General features: G+C 34.7%; 1 protein-coding gene across 1 annotated transcript; it reads left to right on the plus strand.

Moving 5' to 3' along the window:
* Window positions 1–14189: 14189 nt before the first annotated feature.
* LOC149544989 (uncharacterized) lies at window positions 14190–15114 on the plus strand. Its single transcript, XM_089795505.1, has 2 exons — window positions 14190–14791; window positions 14921–15114. Exon 1 carries the CDS (start codon window positions 14219–14221, stop codon window positions 14765–14767), a length of 549 nt encoding a protein of 182 aa, XP_089651631.1. The 5' UTR covers window positions 14190–14218; the 3' UTR covers window positions 14768–14791; window positions 14921–15114.
* The last annotated feature ends 6769 nt before the right edge of the window (window positions 15115–21883 follow it).

Below are 21883 nucleotides of genomic sequence, written 5' to 3' on the forward strand. Positions count from 1 at the left end.
GAACTAATAGCACATATAAGCACAAGAGGAAGAGAATGAGAGAGACAGAGAGAACTGATTTGATTTCAAAGTTCATCTAGCTTAGCGGACTATGTCTTTGGGTCTAGCTCAACTGAGTGACTAATGTATAATTGATGCTCTGAAAGTTGATTTACAACATGCTACAATCCATCCACAAAGTCATTACACATATCCTAGCTTGAACCGTCTTGTACGAAAGCTCACAAGGCATAAGATTGGTTATTGAAGATTAGGGAAGACTTTGTCTGAAAAGGTTTGACTGTAGACATAGAACATCAGCATCATGGAATGGCTTTTAGAAAATCTCCTCTTCTTGAATGCTCTCTAACGGAATGTCCTCTGAAAATCTCCTTTAGAATTCTCTGGGATGCTCTGGGATCCTCTCCTCTAGATTGACCTCTCTAGAATGTCCTCATAAGAAAAAATTCCCCCTTTCTATACAAAAATTTAGCCTAAACTAGGCTATAAAAAAAGAATATAAAAATAGATCTTATAATTAATCCCCTCTTGAAATAATCCTTTAGTCATTTTGAGAGATTCAGTTCCATGTAAATTTTAGGGTAAAAAATAAACAATAAGAGTTAAGTAAAATATCACGGAGATATATCTCTAAGCTCTAAAATAGTGCGTTGGTGGTTAATTGTTTTGGAAGAGTGCTAGTCGAGGGTTCCAACCCTGCTAGTGGCCCTTTTTAATCTGATTTTGGCATGTTTCAAGTTAAATATGAACTGTGCCAATCATATTTTGAAAATTGTCGATGTCCAAATGACCACTCGCTGGGTTGTAGGGGCTGGAGGTCACTAGTTTGACCCTGCTAGCCACCAACCCAAATTTTGCTAACAACCACCACCTTCATGGAGGATGCCATGTTTCAAGCGTTGAGTGGTTGAGGCTGCCACATCACTTGGTCTGCCATGTCAATGTGTCAGCCGATGATGTACCCACGTGGCACCAATTTTTTTCCACATAGTGTCTTGTGTCAACTCTTGACTGGCTAGCCAATATCATGATAACATCATCATATGCCACATCATTGGTGAACCTTTTCCTGGTGAACTTTGACTGTCCTTAACTCTTGGATACAAACACCATTTTTGATGAAACGAATAGTGTTGGAATCATGGTGACAAGACCTCCAACTTGATGCTATTTTCAACTAATTTAGAAATGGTCAAATTTTACACCTATTTTTGGTCAACCCTTGCTATGCTTGTTTGACCATAGCTTTGACTGGGCATAACTTTTGCGTCTGGGCTCCAATTTTGACAAAATGAATGTCATAAGAAAGCGCTCAATGAAGCCTTTAGTTTGATGCCAACTTTGACTGATTTTGAAGAGTTTCAATTTTTTTCCTTTTCATAGCCTCTGGTCCAAGGTTTGACCCAACTTTGAATAGCCATAACTCAAGCATATGGACACCGTTTTCACCCATTTGAGTTATGTCGAATTCAAAATTTTGAGATCATTGACATGGAGCTGATTATTGGAGATTTGGAGCTACTTCAATTTTTCATGAAAATATCCCCTAGATCATTTACAATAAGTTTTAGATTCTAAATTTATTTGAAATTAATATTTTTAATAATTTAATTTGAAATGAAAAATAGGTATATTATTTTTTATTCATAAAAAATATAATAATTTTTTAGTAAAATTATCTTTATTTAGTTTTAAAAAATTACATTTTTTATATTATATTTTTTAATTTCTTTAGATTTTTAGCTTTCTTTTAGTAAGTTAGATTTTATTGTTTTAATGATATTTCAAATGTAGGAATAATTTTTTTTTTTAAATAGTACAATTGTAAATTATATATTTCAAATTAAATAATGATGTAGAAAATGAATTAAATTCTTTTAAATATAAATATTAAAATTAAAAAATCTTGTTAGTAAATATAAAAATTAATAATATTATTATAACTTTTTAAGATATATTATAATCCATCATATATTACACTATATTAAAATATAATAAAAATCATAAAAACATAATAATAAAAATCAAATCATAATTATATATTTATATCATAATATTCAACAAATATACTATGTCACTATACTTCTATAAATATAAATATGCAAAGTATTAGCATACTAATTATTATAATATAATATATATTGAACATGGTTAATCTGTTCGGGATGGGGGCAATAGAGTTCAAAGAAAAATCTCGCTGGTCAAGCCACTTCTAAAGCTCTCAATTTTAGCAGATCGAACAATTTGAGCAATGTCTCAAAAGTTTGCTTCTTCGGATGGTTCTTTGCATGGTGGGCATCAAAAGGGTTTACAATTTCGATCCTCTTCTGGTGGTAATGTTCACAGGTCTCGGTTTGGGCTCAAAACTCTTGATGGGTGGTGGGTTTCTCAGGGCAAGGTGAGGTTTTTCCAAACTCATTTTGGTGGCCAGAAATTTGTTCCTCACACTTCTCTGCCTCCTCCCACCCCCTTGGTTGATGGTGTTTTCCCTAGTTCAACCTCTTTTGTTTCTTGGCCTAATTTGCTACCACTCTACCCTTTGGATTATGTTTCTGTGCCTAACAATATTCCTATTGTTCCACACAAGGTTTCTTCAAGTTCAAATTCTATGCTGCACAAAGGTATTCTAGGTGCTCGATCGGCTCCTCCTTCCATTGGAACGAACTTGCAGGCTTCTTCTTCTACTACACGGGATCTTCTCGATTTAGGCCAATTGGAGCCTATTGTTGGAATAAGTCACTAGTTTGTTGCACCAAATTTGCTATTCTGTTTAACAGTTCACTACTGCTCCCTATTCTCTAGCCATCAGTTTTGTAGGACTGTAGTTAACTCCACCACATGTATGCACAATTGAATTTTTCTCCAAACACATGGCAAGGTTGTTAAGTGAAGTGTTAGTGTTGTCACATTAGATGATCCACATGTAAACTCTAAACAGTTGAAAGTCCTCTATTTATAGAGGTTATATAATTGGTTGTTAGTGTGCAGCCAGATTAATAAAGTAAGTTTTGTTATCTGCTGTCACCATGTTTTTCTTAGTTTTAATTTTCAATATGGTATCAGAGCAAGGTTTAGCCAAGTTCAGTTGGAGATTTATTTAGAAATTCAGCTAGAAATATTGCTAGAGGGTTTTGCTGCAGGCAAATAGTTTGCTGAAAATGGTTTGTTTGTAGGGCTGATTTTTTTTTTTGGAGTGATATTTGGTTGCAGGGTTGTTATGCTATTGGAGTATTGCTAGATTTGTTTGAACTTGATCTTTTTGCTAACATGGGTTCTTCAAATGAAGCTTTGCCTATCTTTGATGGAAGTGGTTTTGCAGATTGGAAGATTGCAGTCAAGAATGCTCTAAGAGAGAAGGCTTTATGGAGGATAGTAAATAAAGAAATTGGGGAACCTCAACAAACTGATAAAGGAAAGGAATTGTGGAAATGTAAGTTGGAGCAAGCTAGAGGTATTATTGGTAAAGCTTTAAGCCCCAATCTAAATAGAAGATTTGTTGTTGTCAAATGAAAAGAAAGGATGATCATTGAAGTCAATGGTTGCAATATGAAGATCAAAATAGTGATGGTTATAGCAAGAGGTGCACTATCGGTTGTACCTGACACCTCAAAAGTTTTTACTATATTGATGAACCATGTATCTAAAAAATATTCTTAGAGAACTAGCGAGCACAGCGGCTGGGTACCCATGTGACTTGGTAGATGGGTAATTTTTCATATGGACTCAATATTAGTATGCTAGAGAAAAGTTTAGAGTTGGTTTACCTATCATTGGATCAATGGTTTTGAGAAGTTTTAAGGGTTTGTGGTAATCCAAAACCACTTGTTTAAGTAAATCTATTGAACGGTTTGTGGTAAGCCAAAACCACTTATTTAGGTGAAAAACCTAAAAGTCTTGAAGGGTTTGTGGTAAACCAAAACCACTTGTTTGGGTGAAAGATCCTAAAGCATTTTTTTTTGAAGATTTTGTGGTAAGCTAAAACCACTTAACAAGAAAAATGAATTTTTCATAGTGATAGTGATAGGGGAAACTAAAAATTTCTATGTTGTAAATGGGTATCTCAAAAGGCTTAATGTCGGGACCTATCATGTTTAAATTTCTTATTGTAATTTCTCCCACTGAAAGATTCTTTAGTGGTAGAAATTAAGGGAGGATGTTGGAATAAGTCACTAGTTTGTTGCACCAAATCTGCTATTTTGTTTAACAGTTGACTACTGCTCCCTATTCTCTAGCCATCAGTTTTGTAGGACTTTAGTTAACTCCACCACATGTATGCACAATTGAATTTGTCTCCAAACACATGGCAAGGTTGTTAAGTGAAGTGTTAGTGCTATCACATTAGATGATCCACATGTAAGCTCTAAACAGCTGGAAGTCCTCTATTTATAGAGGTTATGTAATTGGTTGTTAGTGTGCAGTCAGATTAATAAAATAATTTTTGTTATCTTCTATCACCAATTTCTTTCTCTTTTATATTTTTCAATACCTATGCTTGTCCTGGATGATGGTCTTCTCCATCCTCAAATTTCACTGATGAAGGATATCGCGTTGATTAGTAAGATCTGGTCTTTCACTCCTATCTCAGATTTTCGCTCTTGGGCCTCTTCCTCTTGGACAGGTTTGTCTGATCTCTTCTACATGGATCATGCATCTAATTTTTTTGTTGCAATCTTCCGTTCTATTTCTCACAAGGATAGGGTTCTTAATAAAAAATACTAGTTTTGTTTGGGTTTTGGTATTTCGGTTGTTAATTGATCTCCTAATTTCCTTATGAATGACTCTTCCTGTGCTTGAGTTTTGGTATTTTGATTGTTAATTGGTCTCCTAATTTCTTTATGAATGACTCTTCCTGTGCTTGAGCTCCCTTTTGGTTGGAACTTCCTTCCCTTTCGCTTGAGTATAGGGACGTGGACATTATGGAAGCAATTGCTAACATACTAGGGTTGTTTATTCATCATGATCTTATTCCTTTTGAGAAACCTCATTGCTCAATTTGGTTTTTTCTCTTATTGGACACCTCCAAACCACTCCCTGCTTCTATTATGCTCCAATCTAATTGGGGTTCCTGGAAACAAAACATTGGCGTTCAAGATGTGCACTCTATCTCTCTCTATGCCAACCTCTTAGGTCATTTCACCAACCAATGTAGGGATCCAAGTTCCTCCAAACTGGTGGTTTGTTCAGACCACACTTCCTTTCGTACACAATGTTCTCTAGCAGCTTAAACCATATGCTCTATCCCTCCAAATTTGATTCCCCCTTCATCACCCCCTACTCCTAGGGTTTCCAATCTAACTCATGTTTTGATGCCATCTTGTGTTAAGTTATCTACATTGTCTAAGAGCTCTCCTTTTGGTATCAATAGCCAATTCTACACATAATTATTCAGATCCTTCAAGGTGTTGATTTTTCTGGTGCTATTATTTTCCCAATCCTATCTAAGGGTGTCTAGTCACCTATAAAAGATTCAATTGTTAGAAAATTAATGTTCTTCCATGATCCTTTTCAGCTTGGTTGTATGACTTCCCAACATGTTAATCTTATGGCTGAGGAAATATCCTCTGCTGCTCAATCTCTTTTAGTGAAAGATTTTCCTCTTGCAAATCCCATGGATGATATGGTTCCTATTCCTTATTCTTTCCCATTAGATTCTCCTATTAAGCCTTTGACAACACCTATTATGTCATATCATTGTGTTCCCGATCAACCTAGTTGACTTTCTCGTTCTTCTCTCAAGGTAAATCCTTAGGGATCCAACTCTATGATGCATTCTAGCTTCGTGTTTGCATCCTTTGATCTCATGGCTAGGAAGCTTGATAAGGCTGCTATTGTCCCAACCCCTTCGTCACCTAAACTTAAAAATTCAGTTCGCAAACCTCGCGGTAGGAAGTCCAAGGCAACTAAGGCTTTAGAGGAAATTACGATTGGGGTTCAATCTACTTTGGATGCTAAATTCTCTGCTTCCAAGCACTGTTCGACAAGGAGAACTAAAAGTTCTCCTTGTCCTGTATGAAGATTCTCTCTTGAAATGTTAGAGGCCTTAATGCCTCTGAAAAGTGTTCCTGGATCAAGAATAGACTTGATTCTTCCTTTTAAGATATTGTCCTCCTCCAAGATACAAAATTATCTTCAGATAATTTTTTTGCTACACTGGGTAGTTGGACTAGTTGGCAGCATTCTTTTCTTCCATCCAATGGTGCCTCTAGTGGTCTTGCTACCTTCTAGAAAGGCAAATTTGTGTCTATTTTTCCTCTTCAATCAGGGACTAATTGGCAACTTCTCAGTGTGCAACATTTTTCCTTAAACTTTTTTCTTATTAATTTGTATGGTCCTACTTTTTTGCCTGCCAAATTCTAGCTTTGGCAATCCTTAACAAATGTTATTTAGCAATTCCTGGAATCCAAATTCCTTGTTGCTCGCTACTTCAATGCTACTTTAGGTTCAAATGATAAAATTGGAGGTATATCTCCACCTCTTCATGTTATTTTTGATTTTAGTAACTTTATTCAAGATAATGACCTTTATGACATCTTACCTTCTAATGGTTCATTCACTTGGACTAATCGTAGATCGAGTTTTTTGCAAATTGTTGTTAGACTTGATAGATTCCTTGCTTCTCAAAATTGGAAACTTCTTCCTACTTTGCTGTCCCTATCCATCTTGCCCTTTTCTAGTTTTAATCATTTTCCTATTTCCTTGTTGATTGATTTGCCTCACTTCACTACCCCCACTCCTCACAAAGCTTCATTCAAATTTTAATCGATTTGGTTCATGCATCCTTTATTCCACTCCTTCCTCAAGTAATGGTGGCTCTCTGCTCCCTCAGTGGATGGTACTAAGATGTTCATTTTCTTAAAAAATGGCAATATATCAAGTCTCTGATTAAGGCATGGAATGTTAATGTTTTCAAAAAAAAAATTGAACAAAAATCCCAACTTGAAAATGATTTATCTATGGTCAATCAACACATTTTTTTCCTTCGGGTTAGATCCTCAATCATATGCATCTCAAAAATGCTTGCAAGCTGAATGGGATGAACTTTGTGCTTGTGAAGAGGAATATTGGCACCAAAAATCTTGGGAGTATTGGCTCCATTCAAGTGACCAGAACACCAAATTTTTTCATGCCTCTACTATGCATAAAGCTGCTGTGAAAAAATCTTTTCCATCAAGGATTCTTGTGGAAACATTCTCACTAATCCTAAGGATATTAGGGATCAAGGTGTTAAGTTTTTTTTTGATCTATTGGCCCCTCCTCCTCCTTCTGAGTCTTCTGATGGTCTTTTGAACTCCTTTTTGGATGCTATCCCCAATTCTATCTCGGCTCAGGACAATCATAATTTAATGGCCCCTTTCACCTTGGCTGAGATCTAGAATGTTGTCTTTTCCATGGCTCCTGATAAAACTCCTGGGCCAGATGGCTTTGCTGCCATTTTTTTCCAAAAGGCTTGGGATGCCATTTTCTTTGACCTTTTGGATGTTCTTGAAGAGTCAAGGTAGAATTATGCCATGTTAAAATCTTTCAATTCTACAAATATTGCCCTCATTCTCAAAGTTGATGATCCCCAATCATTTGTTGATTTTAGACCTATTCCTCTCCATATTACCATTTATAAAATTATCACTAAGGCTATCTATATGCGCCTTCAACATATTATCCCTTCAATTGTTTCCCCTAAATAGGGGGTTTTGTTCCTGGTAGGGATACATTAGATGGGGATATCCTTGTACATGAGACCCTTCACTCCATTTAGTCTCACTCTCTTCTGTCTTTTATAGTTAAACTTGACATGATGAAGGCTTATGATAGATTAAGTTGGTCCTTCTTACTTAAGGTCCTTTTGAAATTCGGTTTCTCCAAAAAATGGTGCAAATGGGTAATGGCTTGTGTTTCTAGTGCCCACTTTTCTATCATTATTAATGGTTCAGATTTGGGTTATTTCTCTGCAACCCAAGTTGTTAGGCAAGGTGACCCTCTTTCTACTGTTCTCTTCATTCTTGCGATTGAAGCTTTGAGCCATGCTGTCAATGCTTCACATTTGGATGGTTTATGGCTTGGTGTCTTAGTTCCAAACACATCAATTGTGATTACTCATTCTTTATTTGCTGATGATACCCTCCTTTTTGGTAGGGCTTCTCTTCTTGAAGCTAATCACATTCACCAATTACTTGATTCTTATTGTTTGGTATCTAGCCAAAAGATTAATCCTTTGAAATCTAAAATCTATATTTTTAATACTAAATCTTCTCTTGCTTCTCGGATTAAGGGGATCCTTGGTTTTCCTTCTAATGAGCTCCCTTCGACACATTTGGGTGTTCCTTTTTTCGTTGGCTCCAATAAAACCATTTATTGGTAGTCTGTTGTTAGTTAGATTAAGGCTAGGATTTTGGCTTGGAAGCCTAAATGGCTCTCCCTTTTGGGTCAAATTTTGCTTATCAAAATTGTCTTATCTTCCATTCCCAACTACTATTTTTTAGTTTTTCTTTCCCCTAAATCTATTCTTGTACAAATTGAGAAATTAATTAGGGATTTTATTTCGAATGCTAATATGACAGGTGAAAAGAAGCTTCCTCTTATTTCTCTTTCTGAAATGGCTACTCCTCCTTCGTTAGGGGGTGTTGGTCTTCATAACTTGCATGCTCAAAATTTGGCTTTTGGTGGTAAGCTCGTTTGGAAAGTTTTTTCTCAACCAAACATTAAGTGGTGTAGATTTATGCAAGAGAAATATCTTGATAATTTGGATCCTTCTAGAATTCTGTCAGTTTTGGATCCTCCCAAAGGTTCCGCCATTTGGAACTTCATCATTAAGTCTCATCATATCATCACTTCTTCCATCTCTTGGGAAGTCCATGATGGTGATTTGGCTGACTTTTGGTTGGACTCTTGGAACAATTTACCTCCCCTTTCTTCTATCCATCCCTTCCTTCATATCTGGAAAATTGCTCGTTCTCATTGGGGTTTCAAGCTTATCAACTATGTTTCAGTTGTCTCTATGTTTTCTGATTTGGTTCTTTGGCATGATTTTTCTCTTCTTCCTATTGACCCCCAATCTGCCTCTGATGCTAATTCTTTTTTAGTTAAACAATCTATTTTTTTATCCCCTTCACCTAATAAACTATTTTGGTGTCCTTCTCCTTATGGTAACTATTCAGTTAAGTTGGGGCATGACTTGGTAAATTCCAGGCTTCTCTCCATGTCTAAACAACGAGCTTGTACATTTTTCTGGCATAGTTCTATTCTTCCTAAAGCTGGTTTTTTTTCATGGTTGGGTTTGAGGAATTGGGTTCTTAGCACTGGTAGGTTATCAAGACTTAATATTGCTAATGATTTCTCTTGTGTTTTGTGTAGTCAGGCTCTTGAAATGGTGGATTACCATTTCCTTAATTGTCCTTTTACTCATGATTGGTGGACATTTGTGCTTAGTAAACTTGACTATTCCATGGCACTTCCTCTGAGTGTTTGGGACCTTTTTCAAGCCTGGCTATCTCTTTACCCCAAATCCATGTTTGCATGCATATGGATTTGCTCTCCTTTTTTGGTATTATGGGCTATTTGGTGGGAGCATCACAAGTGTATTTTCCATAATTCTCCCTCTTCTTTGGATTCAGTCCTTAATAGACTTTTTCATTCCATTTTTGATGTGACAAATGCATATGCATGCAAATTCAGGGGCAATCATGGTTTTTTGTCTTGGGACAATATTGTTTCTAAAATATGGGAAGGTTTAAATTTCCCTTTCCTCCCATTTTCTCTTTGTCCCAAAGATAAACTTTAGGCTAGGGCCTCTGTTAAATGGTCCCCTCCTCAGCATGGTTTTGTCAAGCTTAATTTTGATGGCTCCTCCAAAGGAAACTCAGGTAATTCTAGAATTGGTTATGTTCTTCGTGACCATTATGGGGCTATCTTATGTTTTGAAGCTTTCCCTATTGCTCCTACTACTAACAACTTTGTTGAGGCCCTTTCTCTTCTGTAGGGTCTCTCAGCTGCAAAGAAGTTTCAAATTCACCATATTCATGTTGAAGGTGATTCCTCTATTACTATTGATGCCTATGTTAGGCGATCTTCCTTTGCACAACACATTCATTGTGTTCTTGTTCAAATTTGGTCTTTGCTTGACTCTTTTCATGAGATTTTTCTCACTCATGTTCTTCATGAAGGTAATTTTCTGGCCAACTTGCTTGCTAATTATGGCTTGGATAACCATTCTTTTTTCTATCCATCTGATAGTGTCACTTTGGACACCTACTTGCCGATCTTTCACTTGATAAAGTCAAAATCTTCTTAATTTCTTGTCACTTCAATAGCATTGTTTTGATGGCTTATCCGACTTATGGTTATACGGCATGTTCCACTTGGTGGTATTCTCATCCTTACTGACTTTATTATGGATCTCATTATTTTTCTCTCCACCTCAACTAGGTCTTCAAGGATGATTCTTCATATCTGTTGTTTCTTCTTTTTCTGTGCCTTTTTATTTTTTTATTTTCTATCATGCAAGTTTATATGGTTTATCTCCTACTATTAGCTCGATCCTCTCATGTGGCTTGATGTTTCTCAATTATCTACTCTTTTTTGACATGTTGATTATTCTCATAAATTTCTATTACGATCCCTCAGGGACTCCATGTATCAAGTGGCACATTGTATAAATGTATAATTGTAATGTATCATGTAATTTGGGTTCGAGTGCTCAATGTTTCTTCTTTCATGCCATTTATGGCTTCCACATTGTAATTGAGTTTTGGCCTCCTTTATGCCAACTCACTTCTTGGATAGTTTTAAGTGCTATATACTTTTTTATGTTATGGGTTATGAACGGAGTTTTCTTTCTTGGTTCTTTCTCTGCAAGCCCCTTTTGAACCAGTTGAATATATTAATATAAATATAAATTTTTGGCAAAAATAAATAAATTATTATAATATATATTTTAGTGGGAAAGAGATATGATAGAGAGAATCATAGAAGGGGGTGAGTATCAAAGAAATGAGGTCTAGAAATATATCGTAAATAGGGAGAAGTGATGGGAGAGTAGGGATAGGAGATATTAAAAGTGAGTAATTAGAGGGAAAAATATAAGAGAGAGAGAATGGGGATGGGAATATAAAAATAGTCTAAAAAAGAGAGAATAATAACAACATGAAATAGAGACATGGTGGTGTAGGGGGAGAAAGAGAGATGGGGGAGGGGGTTATATATGTGGTAAGAGACACTGAGATGAGAGAGAGGAGACAATGAAAGATTGTAATAATTTGGGATAGAGTGAGACACATGATGTAGAGAAATAGAATGAATTAGGGGAAAGATGGTGAGAGCAGGTAGGGGAGAGAGTGTTAGAGGGTAATTAGGGGAAGAGATATATGATAGAGAAGGGGAAGGGGTAGAGAGAGATATAGGATAAATAGGGGAAGAAATGTTAAAGGAAACTATATTAGACCTAAATTCTTGCTAAACTAAATTAAATTGTGATATAACACAAATATTTAAACATTTAAACATAATACTACATTAAACATCAAAAAGTTAAAATTGTGAAGAACATGTGTCTCAACCTTGCAATCTTTTTTTGCAAAATTCTAGAATTTGTTTGTGGAAGTTTTCCACTTGTTTATATTTTGCAAAAGAGTTTATAAAATACCAAAAGGTGCCCTATCCATAGTAGAATATAGAAGGGCCATTTTTAGAGCATAGTTAGCTTGTTTTATGACTTTTATGGGGATCTAAACTAAGAGACAAAATTATGGACGGGATTAGTATTTTAACCTAGTTGTTTTTCCATATTGGAAATGTAAATGTCAAAAATGGGTAACATGTGTCATGGTAGTTTTTCCCATGGTTTTGTAAAACCACAAGTGGTTTTCAGATTACAAAATCACTATAAAAGGAGGGCTTGGGGAGGTGTTTGTGTAATTGAGTTCAGTTTGCAAGACTGGTGCTAGAAGGAGTCCCTCTGAGTTTGAGTTGTGGTAATGCGATCTTGCAAGAACCATCATTGCAAGTGTATTGTAATCATTTTGGTTTCATAATACATTGTGCAGGTTTTGGAAGGTGGGTTTTTTCTCCCAAAAGGGTTTCCCCACAGTAATCACTGTGTTATGTGTTCATTGTTATTCTGATTATGTTATTATGCATTTCTTGAGATCTCTACAATAGTTAGTTGAATTTGCATAATCATCCTCTCAAAGATTAGTGCAGAAAGGAATTCCATGCACCTTTGCTTCCTTACAAAAGTGACCCAAATAAGATTTGAACCTTGGTTGATAAAAATATACAACCACCATTTTAGCAAAACATGTAATAAATCTTTCTTTAAACCTAAATTTAATAATGACTAAGAAATAAATTATTTTACATGAAAATTATAAATAAATATCTCTTTCATTATTCCTTGTGGCAATGCCACTCCTACTAGCATATATATATATATGGAAGCCAAGAGTTCTTGAGACTTTAATTTAATAATTGATTAAAAAACTATATATTATAATATAAGCTCGTTGATATGGAAAATGAAATTACTAATAGTATGACTTTATCTTTAATTATATGATGCTAGTTTCAATCCAATTTTTATAGTTTTGTAATATTTAGGTTAGGGTTTTGAACAAGGTTTAGATTTTATAATTACAATTATGATTATGGCTAAGGGGTTGCATTGTAGTTAGTATTATGTAGTGTTAGGTTAAGCTTAAGCTTAGGATCAAGGTTAGAATTATGAACAGTTTTATGGTTAAAGTTAGAGTTTTATTAGGGTTAAAATAATATTTAATTTTATGGTATTAATAAAGTTTGAATTGTATTTAGAGAGTTATCTTTTCTTATTTAAGATTTCATTCAATTAATATAATCATTAATCCCCCAAAGCCTCTTATGTAAATCATTGTATCTTTGTATTTATTGCCTCAATCTACCATAAAGATGAAATTTATTGTTACTTGACTACGTAAAAATTTATTCAAATTTAAAAAATATTTGTGTAATGTTCATGTTAGCATGGGTACTTGGGATTTCTAATAACACAATAATGATTTTCTTACAAATATTACAAACATATAAATACCTTTCTTTTGTTTTACCCTTATGGTCATTCAAAATTTTATTTAAATAACAAAAACATTAAAAAAGAACTAAATGTTTGTAAACCTTATTAACATTATTAATTTTATCTTTGTATAAAATTAATAAAAATTATTTAAATAAACTTAACTGAATAAAGATAGTTTTTAGTCAAAAAGATTATATGTTTTTTATTATTAAAAATATTATAACTATTTTAAATTTCACATTAGAATAGTAAAAATATTGATTTCTCAACAAAATCTAGAATCTTAAACTTATTTTAAAAACATAAGTATTGTTTTAAACAATATAGAAATAAAATATATCTCTTCTATTAAAAACATGAGTATTACAGTTCTCAGACAGTTAAGTATGCGATGGTATGACTATGCATATGGTTGTTGGAAGAATCCATCGGCTGCATAGCCGGCTAAGTACCGACTTCAAACAAACCGCCTATGACTTGGAAAACACTAAAATTATGAGCAGAATACTTGGTTCTTCTAACTCATTCAAATCACGAGGCTCTTGATTATCTCAATGTTATCTTCTCTCCGTTTTCCTCAGTATTGAAAATAGTTTACAATGACAACGACTGACAATGATGGAAACGAAACTCAAGTTAGGGAAACCGTGACCATTTTCTATAGTTGGGCATAAATTATTCAGCCAAACAGATGGGGAGCATAGAGTCAACATAAACAACCTCTACTCTTTCATTATAAAAACTGCCACAGGCCACACTTGCAAAAGCAGGATTGCGAGAGACGGTGAATAAAAAAATGCCAAATTGAAGGGAGCCATACACACTAATCAGGTTTGGAGAACATTTTCAGTAGTGATTTACAGCTAAAAAGGTTATTTCTCACACGTGACGTCCATAAGCATTGGAATGTCCTGCTTTCAAAACATGATTTAGATCACTGACCCCACAAATTGCAAATATTATCATTGACTTCAGATACAATGCACATTTTTCAAACTAAAATCTTCTCCCACGCGCTTCGATTGTTAAAGAAATCACCTCCGACACGAGATTGAAGGATGCATTCCACGTAGCCGATTTGTTAACAAACAAGAAGCTCCTACCAAGATTACAGCGTAGCCCTCAACTGCTATAAGTACTTGGGGTATGTAAGCCAGTTATCTCATACCAGGGAAGATGGACTCAACAGGCAAGATGAAGTTGGGTAGAACGTCCTTGATGGTCTTCATTGTAGCCTTCATTTTGGCTGCAGTAGCGCCTTCATACGCCGACCCTCCTCCAAAGCCGTACTACTACAAATCTCCTCCTCCACCGGTTCACCTGCCATCACCAGTTGTGAAACCCCATCCTCCACCAAAGCCTGTATCACCTCCTCATTACATTCACAAATCTGCACCTCCACCTGTCCATGAGATTTCTCCTCCCAAGCCAACTCCAACATCTCCTCCTCCTCACCATAAGCCTTCAACAGTCCACACTCCACCCAAGCCATATCACATGTCTCCTCCTCTACACAGAACATATCCTCCCCCTGACCACCATGAGAAACCACCAAAGGCACCATTGTCTCCACCCCAACACCATGAACACAAATCACCACCTCCTCCAAAGGTGGAAGTGAAGCCCCCTCACCACCATCACCATCACCCTCCTCCTCATGTTGTAACTCCTTCCCCACCACCTACCCACCACTACTCTTACAAGTCCCCACCCCCTCCATACTAGTTGGTCTATAGAACTGCTACTAAGGTATCCGATTCATTGGGTGCTTTGTTGTATTTCAATTACAACTAACCGTCTCGTATTTTCTCCTTATATATGTGGGAATGTGTTGCATGCATATCATTTGTCTTAGACTCTATTATTTTGTTGTTGCAGGATGCCAACTTGCTTGTAGGGAGTTTGAAGTTGTGAAAAGGCACTAGTTCTAGCACAATAATGGACTCAGCTGTAGTCTGCTAAAGACAATGTAATCACATTGATCTGCATGTTTACTTCAATTGCAATTCATCATGGATTACATATTATATAATCGATATAATAAAGCATCCTAGTGTTTACTTTTGTCATAAGGAATCTCGCTGTTTATTTTATGCTACCTGTGAGTTTGTGATTTTGGCGAACATAACAGTGACTACTGTCATTTTTCACAGCTAGTTTACCTATTGTCTGAAGCAATGAAAAGCGGTTTTATATGTAAGGAAATATCTTTACATAAATTTAGGCTTACAAAATAAATGTATACTATTAATGTGCGCAATTTAGCTTGTAAAAGCTCAGAATTGATGAACTGAGATATATTTGCAAAGTGGAATGACAAATATTGGTGTACATAGCTTTCAAGTTAATGATAAAATATTAATGGTTAATAATGCTTTTTTTTTTTTGTCAATATATAAAATTTGATCCTTTCGGGGTATACATTGGCACAAATTCAGAATCTTGGGTCACTCTTAAGTAGTTCTAAACTTAATTGATAAACTGAGAAATATTTGTGAAATTAAATGGGGAAGATAGTGGATTCAATTTTTAAATTGATAACAAAATACGAATGTTAATGATGCACACTATCTCAACTTGATGTTATCCGGTATACACTGTCCGAAAATTTAAATTTTGGGTAGTTTTAATTTTATCTTTGATGCTTATATCTAATTAGTATGCTTTCTTTTAAGAATTGTTTTGTTGCAATCTCTAATAGCTGAACCTGGCTAAGCAGCCCAGCAAATGGCTAATTTTTTAAATATATTAATTATTTAAAAATCATAAAACAGTTCCATTTTAATTTTAATAATAATTTATAAATGTCCAATTAAAGTCATTTGATCAGGATAGACGATTCCTAAGAAGATCAGTTATATTTGGTAATACCTAAAAGGAAGCAATTGAACTACAAGAATAAAGTTCTCCTTCATAAAAACTATTGGTGGGCTACCTTTACAATGTTCAGTGATGATTTAAAGACAACCAACAAACATTCAAATGACTTATATGTCTTACATGTAGACTTTGATGCAATTATTTCCAATTATAATCCAATTGAAGTGTTCTAGAGTGATTTTCCCTTGTAATTTGGTTATTGCCTAATGTGTGTAGTTGCATGAATCTATGTCTTCAATACCTAGATTAGAATTAGCTATACAAATGTGTACCAAGCTAGCTTCTAGCACTTACAATGAAAGTGTAATAGTCAATTATTTTTAAAGTTGAATAGCCCAAATTTGTTGTTAATTTTGAGTTTTATAGGAGATTAAACAAAGTGTATGACTTATAAGTAGGAGATATTTTATACAACAAGTAAAATTTTGATATTATTTTGATTAAAAAAAGAGGAAGAGTATTGTAAACCTAGATAATAGCAAAGTAATCAAATCATCTCTGCCCTACGCCATTACAACCAAGCAACAAAGAAACTCACTCTAACCCTAGTAGTTAGAGTCCCACCTGAAACTTACAAAAAGGAAAAATTAATCAAAACCATCCATGTTCTTCAAATTGTTTAAACCATCCACACTTATCACTAATTTAAGTCAAAAATTTTAACTACTAAGCTTACTAACCATTTTTAAAGCCTTGCTACCCCCAACAATAGTGAGGATAAACATAGTAAGTAGTTAAACTAAACCTCACCATGATTGAGAGTTTATAGACATATTTGCAAGATAACTGATAAAGTAAGAAACCTATAGTAAACCCAAAAAGAGTACCAAAAATGTAGGAAAATAAACTAAGTTTGTTTCATGTTCTCCCAATTTTCACTGAGTTACTTGATCTTTTAGTCTAGTTCTCGATCTGGGTTGCACTCATTATCTTCTCACAATTATTTTCCTTGGACTGGCTTACCTTTTTCAGTTTGCTCTTCTAGTTGATAACCCCAAACATGACCTTTCTCATCATTTCTTTTTGCACTTTACAAATAAAGGAAATAAAACCCTCCAATTCAAAACTAGTAACCATAAAATTGAACTATTTATTTAGCTTTTCAATTTTCTCATATATGTTTTCAAATTTATTATCACAACCCTTCTTGAGATCTTCCATATTCCTCTAGATAATGGAAAGGGAATTCATTATTTCTCGAACCCTATCTTTTTCACTAATCGTAATCTCTTCATCTTCAGTAGTGTTTGAGTCCACCACCACTTTCTTATCTTGAGGAAAGTGAGTATCATTATCAGTTTCTTTTGATTCTACATCAAAATCAGTCTTATCAAATGAGTAAAATCTAGCTTTCTCCAACATTTCCTTCACTTCTGTATCCTCTACCTTGTCTTCCATTTGGGAATTGTGGGAGTCCTCCTTGCTTTCTTCCTTGTAGATGTTCCCATTTTTTATTTTGCAACATTGCAGATCTTATCTCCGTAGAGCTAGAGTTCACATTTTGCATTTTGATGTCCATAGTTCTCTCCCCCTTCTCATTAGAAGAATTCACCCCCTTCCCCCCCACCTTCATTTTTATCGATATCAATAATTTCTTCTGTCATTTTCCTTTTTTGAGGGGTACTAGTAGGGATGGATTTTGCAAAAGAATTTTTCCATTGCTTGGGGGCCTCAATCAAAAGGGATTATTCCAAAGAAATTAAATTCCTCTTGGATTTAGTGGGATGAAGGTTATCCAAAATTTCAAGCCACTCCATTTGGGGCTTATCAACATATATTTCTTGGATAACCATAGAGGAATCAGGGGCTCTAGGGGTTCTAGGGCTATCTATGGATAGGAGATATCTATCAAAACCTGGATGGTGAGCAAAAACATGGTGATAAAGGATAAAAATGAGCGCTTGGTGCATAGGAGAGTTTTCTCCTAGGACAATACTCTTGACCAAAGAGGAAAATAGGAAGAAAAAAATATTAACATTCTCGCCATGTATAAGCATATTAAATTGTGGAAAATAATAGCCATGACAGATTGTGTAGCAGCCTTCAAGAGTAAAATACTTGTTTAACCAATAGAAAGTGACACCAAAAGGGCTAGGGAGGGAGAACCTATCATACCCATTCCCATAAATCACATGAATAGGTATTGGAAATATAAGAGGAATAATTGAGAGGGGTGGGGTGAATCAATTAGCACTAAAATAAATCCTAGGTCCCTTTGATATCAGTACATAACATAAAACTTCACTGAAATTACTAATTCTTTATAAACACACAGGTACTCGATAAACATTAAAATAGAAGCTATAACTTAGCAAATGCCTCACATGTAAATCTTAAGATATTATCTGTGATTAACCTTACTTAACTTGGTTGCATACACATAAGAGAAATATAATGAATACAAGTGACGAAAACATTTAACATGGAAACCCCATTTGGAAAAAACCACCAATTACAACTAGTTACTAATTTCACTCTTATGAAGTGAGCCCTATTCAAAGTCAACCTTGTTAAAGGTTTAAAAAAACACTATTAGGTGGGACGCTATTAGTGGATTTAACACCCTCTTAGGAGTGGCCTTTTTAGACATATTTAGACACTTCAATCTAGAAATGCCACCTTGTTAGATGATTTATAAATAGCCATTAAGCCATCTCTGTTAAGAGATTTAGATCGCTGCTACAATGTTTAGAGAGTAACAATGAGGTGACCCGATTTATGATGCAATTGAATTGTTGATTACATATCTCAATTTTGGCTGGCATACTTGATCCTTTCTAATCGAATGTACCTTTCCAACTCCACAAGGATATTCTTCTTATCCTTCTAATTTTCTTCCTCTAAGAATTTTCAATCTTATACTCACTTACACACATTCAATCCTCACTTGACCTTATATTTATATTATAAACATTGTCAAGTCAGCTTGAATACAACTCAGAATACTTAGTATTCATCTCCTCAGTCGTTAGAACCAAGAAACAAAACTATTGAACTTATCGTGCCAAAACAAGAAAATCCTTCATTAGCCAACCCTTCTTGGTAGACACTGCAGCAGAAAGGATTTTCCTTTGTTAAACATGTAAACTTGGTTAACACTGCATTTTCACAAAGTTTCTTTGGTAAGTGAGTGAGATTGATTAACATTGATTCCTTCCAACTTTTCCTTCATTAACCGAGTGAGCTTGGTTAACACTCAACTTATGTGAACTTCTCTTTGTCCCCCAAGTAAACTGAGTATACATTGAATTCTAAAATTGAAAAACTTTGGAATGCTTGGTAGACATAGGAAACTATCTTTAATGCCAAAGTGAGCTCAACATACATGGACTATTAAAGATATGACATTTTGTGTAACATCAAAGACAATACACAATTAACCAATTTTTTTCAACAATCTCTCTCTTTGGCATTGATGGAAATGCAACATGTCATAATACAATGAAATTTTAGAGAAATAATAAATTAAGGAACATATCCTTAGTTTCATTTTGATTCTCATTCATGAGAACTCCCTCTATTAGTGTGAACTCCCTTTGGCTTTAGTTTCTCCCTCTATCAATAAACTCTCCCTCTTTGATATTAGGCCAAGTTCATCTTCTTTCTTTGACATCTTCAAATAAATTTTTTGTGAAATGTATTCTCTCCCTCTTTTAGAAAATTATTGTGATATGAAAAAAACTCTCCCTCTTTGACACCTCATGCCAAAGACAATATTCAAGGAATATCAACATAGCTCATGTACCAATTCATATGCAATGTTCCATTTTTCAATATTGCATCAACTGACAAATCTTTAACATGCTTTGGTTGATGAATCACTAAACTTCATTTAGTGAGCTTCAGATAGGGGAATGACCCATAACTTATCTCTTAGAAAAAATGCATCCTTAGGTAATGACTTAGTGAATGTGTCTGAAATTTGTTCTTTAGTATTCACATATTCCAATCTTATCTCTTTATCTTGCACCAATACTCTTAGAAAATGATATTTTATAGCAATGTGCTTGATTCTGGTATGCATCAAAAGATTCTTTGATATATTAATTACACTATTGTTATCAAAGAAGATAACCAATGGATTCTTGATATCAATCTTCATACTTGCCAACAGTTGTTTGAACGAAATAACATTTGAGCAGTTAACTTCTTTTGCCACATACTCTGCCTCTATAGTAGATTGAGAAATGCACATGCTTTTTTATTGTACAAGGCACTAATATTTACCAATAAAGAATGCTCCACCAATGGTTCTCTTCCTATTATCAACACTTCCTGCACAATCAACATTTGTGAATGCTTTCAAATCAAGTTTATCTCCTTTTTTTACCATAATCCATAGTCTTAAGTACCCTTAAGATACCTCATGATTCTCTTGATTTCCATCCTATGGTTTTCTCTAGTATTTTCTAAGAACCTTGCCACCATGCCAACTGTTAATGGAATATTAGGCCTTGCATGCACTTCATATTGTAGTTTTCCAATCATTGATTTGTACATGGTCTATCTACCTCCTTAGAATCATTAGTTTTGGAAAGCTTATGTCTAGTAGACATAGGTGTTCCAACTAGACTTGAATCTACCATTCCAACCTTCTTTATTATTTACTAGATATTTTTGGTTTGAGTAATGTGGATTTCATCTTTCTTCTGTTGAATCTGTAATCCAACAAAGAATTTTATCTCTGTAAACATGGACATCTCAAATTCTTTACTCATCTCTTCTAAAAAGGCTTTGCATAAGTCATCATTTCTAGTATATAATGTGTGATCCACAAATATTTCAGCCAACACAATCTTCTCGTCTTGTCCATCTTTGATATATAGGCCTACTATTGTTATCATTTTTTCTTTGAGAACCAATCTTTATCAAGTAGTTATGAAGTCTTTCATACCAAACTCTGGGAGCTCTCTTGAGACCATACAACACTTTGTGCAATTTAAAGACCATATCCCTTTTCTAGGATACACAAAACCTTCAGGTTGTTCTATGTAAGATTTCTCTTCAAGAATCCAAATTTTAGATCCATTTGATAAACTTGAAATCCTTATGACTTAGTGCAAGGTAGGAGAATCCCCAAAGGAGATGTCCTAGCCACTAGCAAATAACCACATAGTGGAAACAAAATAACAATGCAAGATCTGATACCAAATTACAATAATCTATTCATAAAATAAATGTTACATGCAATGTGCCAAGCTATAAGCCCTTCCATATTATGGCCAAATATAAAGCAATTACAATAAAATTTTTGCAAGATCTTTCAAGATCCAACCCAAACACTAGATAGTACAAATCCACAGTCTAATAGAAATCTCCAAGGAAGATCTCAACTTGTGCTCACAAGCCCACCAAGCAATCTCCTTGTTTCCCAAGTTGTAGCTACTAGCTCGGCTCCAACTTCATCCAAGATCCAAGTGTAAACTGCTGCACATTTGGTGCTCCACCCACACATTCACAAATCTATTACAATCCTACTATCAACTACCTCACATTCGATGCTCTCTCCATAGACTCAGGAAAACTTTCTCTTCAGATGCTCTCCACACTCACTCCTCTAAATGAATGAATCACTCCCTAAATGAATGCATAAAAGACTCCACAAGACTCCCTACTTATACCAACTAAGCCTCAAGTTGGTCACAACACAAATTAAATACCCATACATAAATTAAATGCCAAAAGTTAGCCTCAAATAGAAATTAAATGTCTAAAAATTGATACTTGAGAAAAATTATGATATCTCCTAGCTCTGATTGAATTAGAAATTGTGCTTCAAATTAAAGGTAGTAATTTAGGTCCTCTGCAACCACTTAAAGGTGCAAAGGTTGATTCATTAAGGATATGTATCCATCCTAAAAGTCACACATAGAAACCTATCACTCAAACTCCTAGAAATAAATACTCCATGAGAATTGTCATATCTCCCAACTTATAAAGAATTAGGATTTTGCATCTTCA

This window comes from Cupressus sempervirens, chromosome 8 (genome assembly GCF_028749045.1).
Source record: "Cupressus sempervirens isolate cs-2001-9-10 chromosome 8, ASM2874904v1, whole genome shotgun sequence".
NCBI lineage: Eukaryota > Viridiplantae > Streptophyta > Pinopsida > Cupressales > Cupressaceae > Cupressus > Cupressus sempervirens.

Bases quoted from the DNA above. Each gene is read 5' to 3' on its own strand.
- LOC149544989 (XM_089795505.1), top strand. From the start codon at position 14,219: ATGGACTCAACAGGCAAGATGAAGTTGGGTAGAACGTCCTTGATGGTC.